The sequence below is a fragment of the Cololabis saira genome, chromosome 3, assembly GCF_033807715.1.
Source record: "Cololabis saira isolate AMF1-May2022 chromosome 3, fColSai1.1, whole genome shotgun sequence".
Lineage (NCBI taxonomy): Eukaryota > Metazoa > Chordata > Actinopteri > Beloniformes > Belonidae > Cololabis > Cololabis saira.
Genome location: NC_084589.1, coordinates 7165154 through 7177333, shown reverse-complemented (window position 1 = coordinate 7177333; position 12180 = coordinate 7165154). Strand labels below are relative to the sequence as shown.

The 12180-nt window shown below is 40.9% G+C and overlaps 1 protein-coding gene across 1 annotated transcript in view; it reads left to right on the top strand.

Moving 5' to 3' along the window:
- LOC133440842 (adenylate cyclase type 3-like) overlaps nucleotides 1-11613 on the top strand; it is a 53200-nt gene extending 41587 nt beyond the window's left edge. The window contains exons 16-20 of the mRNA XM_061718170.1: nucleotides 1460-1606; nucleotides 4483-4596; nucleotides 5733-5859; nucleotides 9232-9356; nucleotides 11272-11613. Of these exons, the coding sequence (XP_061574154.1) occupies nucleotides 1460-1606; nucleotides 4483-4596; nucleotides 5733-5859; nucleotides 9232-9356; nucleotides 11272-11451 (693 nt within the window). The 3' untranslated portion in view covers nucleotides 11452-11613. The remainder of the gene's footprint in view (nucleotides 1-1459; nucleotides 1607-4482; nucleotides 4597-5732; nucleotides 5860-9231; nucleotides 9357-11271) is intronic.
- The last annotated feature ends 567 nt before the right edge of the window (nucleotides 11614-12180 follow it).

Sequence of the window (12180 nt, the reverse complement as noted above, 5' to 3'; positions counted from 1 at the left end):
TTTTGTAAACTGAAGCACATACTTTACTACATGTCCACTCAGTATATCTAAAAATCTGCACACATTATTGTCATAAGGGTCCTTATTGACTGTGTCGTGGATTGTGGTCATAACTTGAATGTAGCCGCCATCCCCCGCCATTGAATGGGAACTCTCGATTTCTGGTACCTACTCATTAAAAAAAAACATTAAAATCACTGGTTTGTTCTAGGACAGTGAAATTGTAGGATCAAATGCCTTTCGACAGGACAAAGAAAAACATACACTGTAACACCTGGTGTCTGGAGAAGTCCGTCACTCTGTTTTTTTTTCAAAATACGAAATCATATCCAAATAAATCATAATTTTGTCATACTTTGTCTAATTAACTTCAAACTTTGCATACAAGTTGTTTACCATGATGTAAAAACATCCAGTCGATTTTAGTGATATAAGCCCAACAGCTGATTTATGATGATTTTTTTTTTCTTTTTTACATTTTGAGTTAAACAATAATTTATGATTTTCTTTTTTTTTTTTTTTTTTTTTAACATACTTTTTATTATACATTTTTAAAATGATACATGTCCAGTGCAGTATATATACAAATAATTTGAAATATGTAGCAGATCCAGAATACATACACAGCAATGATTCCTAAGGTCCTCAGTGAATCCAACATTTCAGGCAATTCCCAGGTTGCAACACTTTGTCAAATTTTGCTGTAAAAAGGCTCCTCTGACCTCTAATTCCAAATCTTAGTTTTTCCAGAGAAATACGGCTATCGACGACTTCCACAGATGTGTTGAGGTTGAGGTTCTTCTCCCACCCACTTAGGCATAACAGCCTGTCAGCCCAACATAAGCAAAAACTGTAGTGTTTTTTTTTTATTATATTTTTAAGCAAGAAAGTTTAAATGAAGCTGAATTGTAGCACATCATGCCAAGATCATGTAGAAATATTTTAAAATTTTTATGCAACATCCTTGACTTTTAACACATTTTTTTTCTAAATCTCAAGGATTAAGCAGGACTTTTTAAGTGACTGGTTGTGTCACTTAAAAAACCCGCTCTGTGTCAGGAAGGGTCAAACATGTAAAATCAAATCTACGACTTCCATACCAGATCGGTCGAGGCCCGGGTTAGAAACGACCGCCATCGGTGCTGTTCACGTACAGCGTGACGGTGGAAATTGTACTACTGTTCATCGAAGAAGGAGAGGAGGAAGGTGTGCTCGTAGGAAGAGAGCAAAGAGGAACGCCAAGAGACTAGGACTGAGAGTAGGAACTTGTGGCTACATTAAAGCGTTAGGAATAATGTATTGTCTATATATGTCTGTGTGTGGTTTACAGTGAGATCTTTCTTACTGGCTGAACCAAACTAAGTCAGACAAATCTCAGGTGTCTCTGGGCTTAAATATTTGACATTTACTGTCCAGGCTGGTGGTTGGTTGAACATTAACCTCATCTTGGCTTCTGCAGGAGTTGTACAGTCAGTCGTACGAGGAGATCGGCGTCATGTTCGCTTCAATCCCCAACTTCTCTGATTTCTACACGGAGGAGAGCATCAACAACGGAGGCATCGAGTGTCTGCGCTTCCTCAACGAGATCATCTCTGACTTTGACAGCGTAAGCTCTTTCCCTGGTTCTGCTTTTTACTGGAATGTTGCTAAACTGAACGCCACATATGGGAGGACCGATTCCAGGTCTCTCTGGATGTCCTGGACTTATAACAGTTTAAGTACTTTAGTGTGATTATCTCAGGTCAGTTTTAGATGGTGGAACAAGCACACTGGTTAGTTTAGTTTAGCTCTAATCTTGGTTTTAGTAGATATGTTACACTGCAAAAACTCAAAATCTTAACCAGAATATTTGTCTTATTTCTAGTTAAAATGTCTCATTTTTAGTAAAAAAAAAAATCTCATTACACTTAAAAACAAGACTCATCACTGGAAAAAAAAACATTAATTTTCACCTGTTTCAAGTAGATTTTCATTTAAAATAAGTAGAAAAATCTGCCAGTGGGACAAGATTTTTTTGCTTGTAACGAGAAGATAAATCTTGTTCCACTGGCAGATTTTTCTACTTATTTCAAGTGAAAATTTACTTGAAACAGGTGAAAATTGTCAAATAACAAGTTATTTTTCTGGTAATGAGCCTTGTTTTAAGTGTAATGAGATTTTTTGACTAAAAATGAGACATTTTAACTAGAAATAAGACAAATATTCCTGGTAAGATTTTGAGTTTTTGCAGTGTAAGTAGATCGGTATTTACTCACAGATATTGATGAAAACCTCTAGGATGAAAGAGTCCTCTCAACAATGCCATACAGAACAAAATCCTTTATCAGGCATCAAATTCTTCCGCGGATCCGCGGAATTCCGCGGATTTTGGTCTCAGCAAAAAAGTTCTGCGGTTTCCGCGGAACGGGGAAAAAAAAAAAAAAAGAGTAGGGTTACGGCGTAGGTTCTGCGTCGATTTAACGCAGTACCATAAATTACCCTTCACAGACAGACAGCCAGGACGCGGCAGCAGCAGAAATTAAGAGGAGGCGGCAGCTCAGTTTAAAACACATTTTTGCAGCGGGACAAAAAAGCAGCAGCACTGCTGTGCAGAGATGAGTATGGGGTTGCCACCCGCCCCTTGAAATACGGAATTGTTACCTAATTGGGAATTAAAAGTTGCGTTCTGTATTGAACCAATACGGAACCCCTTTGCGCTCCGTTGCCTCGTTAAGCCTTAATTATGGTTCCGCGTTAAATCGACGCATAGCTTACGCCGTAGGGTATGCGGCGACCCGCAATGTACGGCGTAGGTTGTGCGTTGGTCTGACGCGGAACCATAAATCAGCCTTCACCTCTCACTGCTGCTAACTGCACCGACACGCGCGGCTTTAAACAAAAAAAAAGTCAAGTCAAGATGTCTCCAGAGGCTCCAGACACCCCACCTCGTCCTAAAAGAGGAAACAGAGGTCTCTCTGAGGTGTGTCAGACAGCATGCTGCAGGGAAACCTCCACAAACGTAATATAACGTCCCAGAGGAGCCAGGCATCTGTTGCAGAGTTCCTCATACCTGAATCATCCCCTGAGCTTGATATGGTGTGATACGGGACATATATTATGCTCTTATTTATTGGTCATAATATACAGGTGAAGGTCAGAAAATTAGAATATATTGCTAAACTTAATTAGTTTCAGTAAATTCAACTAAAGGTGAAACAAATATATTATTTCCCACTAGGCCTACATGCAAAGTGAGATATTTCAAGCCTTTATTTGTTATAATTTTAATAATTATGGCCCACAGCTTATGAAAACCCCAAATAAAAAATGAAATCAATAAAGAATTAAATTATAAAAAATAAAGGCTTAAAATATCTTGCTTTGCTCAGTGGAGCTCATGACGTGAGCTCCTCATCACTGAACTTTGAGCAGATCTGTTCGGAGTTCCACACCACAGTTCTGAAAGACAAGGAGCTGCTTGTCTTTTGTCGTTTTGTCATTTAATTTAGGTGTGAAAGGGGGATTCTGGCCATTGTAGAAGTTTAAGATATAATTATCTTGATTTCAAGATTTATTCATGCATGAAGAATTACCCATGATGATGAACGTGTTATTATGTTATCAAAATGCATCATTCTTTGCAAAAATTCTGATTTTTTGTGTGTATTCTTGCATTGATAAAAGATGTGATTATGGAGCTTTGAGACCACCAGAATGCACCATTTTGAGTCTATTTTTCAAAATGTTTCGGGGGGGCATGCCCCCGGAACCCCCTAGAGGGTTCGGGCGTGTTGCGCCCTCACTCGTCCGCGTCGAGAATTTTCCTCTTTTTTTAGGACAAGCCATTCTGATGCCTGCTTTATGCTTCCCTTGGCGTTATTAGAAAATAAAGTAACAAACATGAAAACTGTTATTTTTTACCTGCATTTCTATTTAGTTTCAGTTAGTTTTGCACTATTCATTTAAATTTTTATTTAGTTTTTGTTTTATAAGGAGCTTCAGTTTGTTATTTTGTCACTGTTAAATTCATTTTGACTCTTAGTTTTCTAGTCTAAGATGCTTATTGATCATCAAGGCCGACCTCGTAATCCCTCAGGGCTGTCTCCCAGGCAGAATCCTGGCCCCGTGTGGGCAGCCTAGCGGACCAGTGCTGCGTATCTTAGGTCAATATTTGGTGTAAATAAAGTCAAAGGGTTTATGAACTCTTCCCATCACGAACGGATGCGTGGAAGTTGGAGCAGCCGGATCTGTCCAGTTCGCTGGATGTTAATTATAAAGGTCTTGACAACATTCAAACATCCAAAGATGAATATCTGTAAGTTCTAGTAAAGCAAAGACGTGTCCTGTGCTGAAACACAGATGTCAGGGTGAACAGACACATCCCAGCAGCGTCCGGATGAAGTCAGCTGTAAAGCTGCTTTCAGGAAGCAACCCTGTGAAGTTTGATAACATGTCGTGTTAAGCACCTCTAAACAGGAAATGTGATGTTTGCCGTGTCTGCAGCTGCTGGACGAGCCTCAGTTCCGCTACATCACCAAGATCAAGACCATCGGCAGCACCTACATGGCCGCCTCCGGCGTCACCCCCGACCTCAGCAACGGATACGGCTGCATGAAGGTACGCAGCTCACATGACCCCAGTCTGAAGGTACGCAGGTCACATGACCCCAGTCTGAAGGTACGCAGGTCACATGACCCCGGTCTGAAGGTCAGCAGGTCACATGACCCCAGTCTGAAGGTCAGCAGGTCACATGACCCCGGTCTGTTCCAGCTGCATGAAGCTCCAGTTCCTGGTTAACCTCATACTGACCAAGTCCAGGTCTGGTGCTTTTACACTAGTACCTACACTGCAAAAACTCAAAATCTTAACTTATCTTAACTACGTACTAAAAATGAGACATTTTAACTAGAAATAAGACAAATATTCCTGGTAAGATTTAGATTTTTTGCAGTGTATTCAGCCCAACTCGACTACTTTTTCTGTATCTATTCTGCCGAGGTTCTAAGCTGCTGAGTCGGCTGTATCTGACATCATCACACTACAGGCCACCGATTGGTCGGGGGGTTGGAGTCAGACGTCTGAGTCAGGAGGAGGAAATCAGAGAAAGAGACTCTGACGGATTCTGGTTCATTTTATTCAACAGGCAACGGCAGCAGAAGTCTGTTTGGTGATCCAACTCTGAGGGTCAGATGTTCATAAACCTGGTGCTGAGGAGAGAATTAAAAAGGATCTAGACGGTGATAAGGAACGACCAGATCTACCAGGAGATCTGTCACTTCATAGCTGCTCACTTAACTTGATATCAAACACAAGCCACAGATCCAGCAGCACATCTATCATCTCCTCCAGGTTCTACATGTTTAGTGTTGTTGTCTTCATTTAGATACACAATCAAATACGTCACAGCAGCTTCGCTCCAACCTCCTACTTCTGATCTGGGTGTTGAAAAGAAACAAGGTTGAGTGAAGTCGGGCTGAGTAGGTACTAGTGGAAAAGCACCATAATTGTCCCTCATACTACTGGTTTAACCTGCCACGACCAGGTGCATGTCTCCGTTTACCCCAGACTGAACAGGACCTGGTCCCCGTTGACCCCACATCCACCACACCTCGTCCATCTCCTGCAGAATTTAAGTTTTTAGAGAGGATTTTGGAGAATATAAACTACATTGTGGAGACGGGATCCAGGATCAGGAATGCTGAAGTCATGTCTGGTTTGCTTCACCTGCAGGTCTCTCCTTTTCTCCCCTGCAGAAAGATGAGCAGTCCGACAGAGAGCGGTGGCAGCACCTGGCAGATCTGGCAGACTTCGCTCTGGCCATGAAAGTCACGCTCATGAACATCAACTACCAGTCGTTCAACAACTTCATGCTGCGCATCGGTACGTCCACCCTCCCTGGAACACTCACCATCACCTCATTACTCACCTGGAACCAGTACTCGAGTTGTAAAAAACAATCAGGGGGGATGGTGGATTTTATCATATGGGGACAGATAATTTGTGCTGATTACAAATAATATAATATATTACAAATAATAGCAGTGACCAAAACACCTGCAGAAATACTGCAGGAATGACATAGCAGCAGTTAAATGCAGCCTTCTGTAAGCTTTAAATATCCACTGGGCTTACATCAAATACATCAAAACACAACAATAAAAAACACTTTTCTGAACTTATCAATATGACTCTGTCCTTCACAGGATAAGTAACATGGATCACTGCAAAAACTCACAATCTTAACAAGAATATTTGTCTTATTTCTAGTTAAAATAAGTAGAAAAATCTGCCAGTGGAACAAGATTTTTTGGCTGGTAATAAGAAGATAAATCTTGTCCCACTGGCAGATTTTCCTACTTATTTCAAGTGAAAATGTACTGATCCAGTGAGGATGAGCAGGAGTGATCAGATCTTTTTAGATTGTAACCTCCCTTCATTGACTTATTGTTTAAACCAGGATATCATCTCAAATGACTGGTTCCGAGAGTTTTCAACAGTAGGATGGGGGGCAAAGCCTTCAGTTCAGGCTCCTGGTTCTGGTGGAATCAGCTCCCTGGTTTCAGGGGGTTGGACACATGACCCATGGGTCCTTTGTCAAGCCTTTTTCTTTCGTATTGAATTAACATTCCATGAATTTTTAAAGTTCAAATAACATGAAGTATATTATTAAAGGAATACGATGAAATGGATTGTTTTGAAAATGGAGGGAATGCACATGACGTCACAGATGCGACTTCATAGCGGGTTACGCCCACTGAGTGTCAGAAAGACTGAGTGGCACAAAGACTGAGTGACAGCGTAAACTTTCAGTTTGAGCAACTGGAAAACATCTAAAATGGGAAAGATCTGTTGTGCGATCGACTGTACTCATAGATTTAGCAAGAAATCAGAGTTATCGTTTTACAGACTGATGAAAAATAAGCTTAAGAGAGACAAATGGATCGCTGCAATTCACAGAAACAACTGGATTCCAGGCACCGAAACGTGGATTTGTGGTTCCCATTTAGTATCAGGTAATGTTGGATTTTTGGGTAGCTAACGTTAAACGGTCAAGTCATAAAGTTCGGTGTCCTCATCACTTTAATTTCTACAACAAATCCTGCCTTGAAGTCGGAACAAGCGTCAAGACTTTTGTAACCCTTCAAGCTTTGCTTCATGTATTTCCCCGGCGTAGAAATTAAGTACATAAATATCAGGAAACTGGATTCATGGCCAAATATTAATGTCCATGGACCACTGGTTCTTGGTAACTGTACCAAATATTAATGTCCATGGACCACTGGTTCTTGGTAACTGTACCAAATATTAATGTCCATGGACCACTGGTTCTTGGTAACTGTACCAAATATTAATGTCCATGGACGACTGGTTCTTGGTAACTGTACCAAATATTAATGTCCATGGACCACTGGTTCTTGGTAACTGTACCAAATATTAATGTCCATGGACCACTGGTTCTTGGGGTAACTGTACCAAATATTAATGTCCATGGACCACTGGTTCTTGGTAACTGTACCAAATATTAATGTCCATGGACCACTGGTTCTTGGTAACTGTACCAAATATTAATGTCCATGGACCACTGGTTCTTGGGGTAACTGTAACAAATATTAATGTCCATGGACCACTGGTTCTTTGTAACTGTACCAAATATGAATGTCCATGGACAACTGGTTCTTGGTAACTGTACCAAATATTAATGTCCATGAACCACTGGTTCTTGGTAACTGTACCAAATATTAATGTCCATGGACCACTGGTTCTTGGTAACTGTACCAAATATTAATGTCCATGGACCACTGGTTCTTGGTAACTGTACCAAATATTAATGTCCATGGACCACTGGTTCTTGGGGTAACTGTACCAAATATTAATGTCAATGGACCACTGGTTCTTGGTAACTGTACCAAATATTAATGTCCATGGACCACTGGTTCTTGGTAACTGTACCAAATATTAATGTCCATGGACCACTGGTTCTTGGTAACTGTACCAAATATTAATGTCCATGGACCACTGGTTCTTGGTAACTATACCAAATATTAATGTCCATGGACCACTGGTTCTTGGTAACTGTACCAAATATTAATGTCCATGGACCACTGGTTCTTGGGGTAACTGTACCAAATATTAATGTCCATGGACCACTGGTTCTTGGTAACTGTACCAAATATTAATGTCCATGGACCACTGGTTCTTGGGGTAACTGTACCAAATATTAATGTCCATGGACCACTGGTTCTTGGTAACTGTACCAAATATTAATGTCCATGGACCACTGGTTCTTGGTAACTGTACCAAATATTAATGTCAATGGACCACTGGTTCTTGGTAACTGTACCAAATATTAATGTCCATGGACCACTGGTTCTTGGGGTAACTGTACCAAATATTAATGTCCATGGACCACTGGTTCTTGGGGTAACTGTACCAAATATTAATGTCCATGGACCACTGGTTCTTGGTAACTATACCAAATATTAATGTCAATGGACCACTGGTTCTTGGTAACTGTACCAAATATTAATGTCCATGGACCACTGGTTCTTGGTAACTGTACCAAATATTAATGTCCATGGACCACTGGTTCTTGGGGTAACTGTACCAAATATTAATGTCCATGGACCACTGGTTCTTGGTAACTGTACCAAATATTAATGTCCATGGACCACTGGTTCTTTGTAACTGTACCAAATATTAATGTCCATGGACCACTGGTTCTTGGTAACTGTACCAAATATTAATGTCCATGGACCACTGGTTCTTGGTAACTGTACCAAATATTAATGTCCATGGACCACTGGTTCTTGGTAACTGTACCAAATATTAATGTCCATGGACCACTGGTTCTTGGTAACTGTACCAAATATTAATGTCCATGGACCACTGGTTCTTGGTAACTGTACCAAATATTAATGTCCATGGACCACTGGTTCTTGGTAACTGTACCAAATATTAATGTCCATGGACCACTGGTTCTTGGGGTAACTGTACGGGTAACTATCAAGTCCAACTGACGCTAATTTAATCCCATAATCAGCTGTTATCCCGTCTTCTCCACTAGTTGCAGCTGTTTTTGCTGATGTTTTACCACTCAATGCAGTAAGGGGGCTGGTCCAGTGGGGAAGTGACGTCAATGCAGACCCTTTATAATTGACCTGTTACTATATGATCTTGTTTACTTTCTGTGTGAAACTGTAGTGCTGCAGGATAGATGAGAGAATAACATGAGGCTGATGTGTGTTCATGCAGGTCTGAACAAGGGGGGGGTCCTGGCTGGAGTCATCGGGGCTCGCAAACCCCACTACGACATCTGGGGCAACACTGTCAACGTGGCCAGCCGCATGGAGTCCACCGGGGTGATGGGAAACATCCAGGTACAGCTGCCCACGTACCGCACTAACCAGGTCCACGTCCCAGTCTCACCTACATTGACAAGTCACATTTTATTTATATATAGGGTTGCCAACTCCCTGGAAAATAAATAAGGGACCCCTCATCTGCAGGGCCGACCAACCTGGTTACCTTCACCTTTCCTGGCGTGGTGAATTATTTTTAGCCCCTTTTTTTGTGAGTGAAACGATTTTTTAACTATTTGACTCAAACCCGAGTTGAATTAGATGCATATTTTTGAATGCCATGAACACATGGAAAACTAATTATTATCCAGCAATTCACTTTAATACAAAATAACAAAATGAACTGAATAAAATAAGTATCTTTCTTAAACAGAAACCTGTCCTGCTTAACTTAAAATTGTATAAGTGAATATAAAACAATAGAAAGAAAGCAGAACATCCATTCTGTAATAGTGCACATTTTTATTGCAATAACCAAAGTGCAAACAGAAAGCCTGTAGAAAACTTGTAAACATATTTGTGCCTCAAAGGCCATGACTGTAACTACAGTTGTAGTAAAACAGAAAAACATAACTTATGAACTCAACAGCTCAATGACATTTTACGACTATCTTTTGACTCTCACAATAGGGGACCAAGTGCGTCCCTTTCCAGCTCATTACGGGACGCGTACTTTAGTTTATAAATACGGGATGATTCCATTTTTCAAGGGACGGCTGGCAACCCTAGTTGTATAGCACATATACAAACGGCTGAGCCGCAGCCAAAGTGCTTCACAGAAAGTGCATTAAATGCTAAAAGCGAAGACATAAAAAAGGGACATTTTTAAAAGATATAAGAAAAGAAAAAGCCTAAAAGACAAAATCTGGATAAGACAATATAGAAAGACACTAATTGAAAGCATAGTTTAATTTATTTTTTTCTGTTTTGTTCATGTTTGTTCTTTTTTTTATGATGTTGCTGCTGAACGAAATAAACAATCAATCAATCAATCAATCAATCAATCAAAAAGGGAAAAAAGGTGGGCCTTTAACTGAGATTTGAAAATATGTTAAGACTGGGCCGCCCGGATGTGCGGGGGGAGGGAGTTCCAGAGTCTGGGCCAGGGGTCGGCAACCCGCGGCTCTAGAGTGGAGCTCCTCTAGAGCTCCTAGTGGCTCCCTGGAGCTTTTTCAAACATGTTTGACCTTTTTTTCTTCTTTTTTTTCTCTTTTTTTTTCTTTTTTTTCCTTTTATCTTTTTTTCCTTTTTTTCTTTTTTTCTTCCTTTTTCCTTTCCTTTTTAATCTCAACATTTCGACTTTTTCCTCAAAATTTAGTACTTCAACTCTAATCTCGAAATTTTGACTTTTTTCTCGACATTTCCACTTTTTTCTCAACATTTCGCCTTTCGCCTTCATTCTAAGGCTTGTAAAATACTTCATTTTTTGCGGCTCCAGACATACAGGACTGTCTCAGAAAATTTGAATATTGTGATAAAGTTCTTTATTTTCTGTAATGCAATTAAAAAAACAAAAGTTGTCTTACATTTTGGATTCATTACAAATCAACTGAAATATTGCAAGCCTTTTATTATTTTAATATTGCTGATTATGGCTTACAGTTTAAGATTAAGATTCCCAGAATATTCCAATTTTTTGAGATAGGATATTTGACTTTTCTTAAGCTTAATCCAGAATGTATGACATTTTTGTTTTTGTAATTGCATTACAGAAAATCACAATATTCAAATTTTCTGAGACAGTCCTGTATTTGTTTTGTGTGTTTTTGGTCCAATATGGCTCTTTCAACATTTTGGGTTGTGGTCCCCTGGTCTGGGGGCCACAGCCAAGGCTAATTGACATTGAGCTCCAGCTCTGACGTTTTGCAGCCAGTCAAATATTCTCCTTTCTGATATTGGGTGAGTTTTTCCTAAGCGTGTGTTTCTCCTCCAGGTGGTGGAGGACTGCCACAACATCCTGAAGGAGTTTGGTTTCCGCTTCGTGAAGCGGGGGCCCATCTTCGTGAAGGGGAAGGGGGAGCTGCTCACCTACTTCCTGAAGGGCCGGGACAAGCAGGGCTCCTTCATCAACGGCTCCTCCGTCACCCTGCCGCACCAGGTGGTGGACAGCTGAGCCCCGGGACACGCACACCCCCCCATCAGACACTCCTGTGTGCTGACAGCAGCCCCCCCAGGACTGAACACCAAACACATGCAGGTAGCTGATTGTAGAGTCTCCTGGTTCAAACTAAACTACACAAACTAAACTCCCAGGAGACGGAGGACGGACCACAGACCAGGTTTTCAGACCCACATCAGTGTCTGACTGACAGTCTGGGGATCACATCCTTTTTCAAATCCCCCCTGCAGACCGAAGCAGATCTGGTGCCGGAGGCCCCGTCCACCTTCCTGCTCACCTCTGCTTTGACTCGGTAGGTGGTTTGATGGTGGTGGTTTGGCTTCGTGGTGCCTGACCCTTCAGTCTGGTCCTGTTAGCGGGTACAACCCCAATTCCAATAAAGCTGGGACTGAAAATATGAGCTGATTTTTTTAATTTAATGGCAGCAACACATCTGTATTAAGTTGGAACAGAAGAAAACAAAAGGCTGGGAATGTAATTAACACAAATCAAGGCCGACCGGAGGAGCATTTGACAACTAATTGTGAACAGGTCAGTCACATGAAAGAACCTCTTCTCAGTCTGGGACAAACGGGATCTAAAAACTATGGCAACATTTCAGGAAAATGTCCCTCCCAGTAAAACTGTAGATTATAGGATCTTTGATAGTTTTTACAGTGTTTATTATCATTAAAAGATTGATGGAATCAGGAGCTGGCGCTGTATTTGAGGGACAAGGCTGGA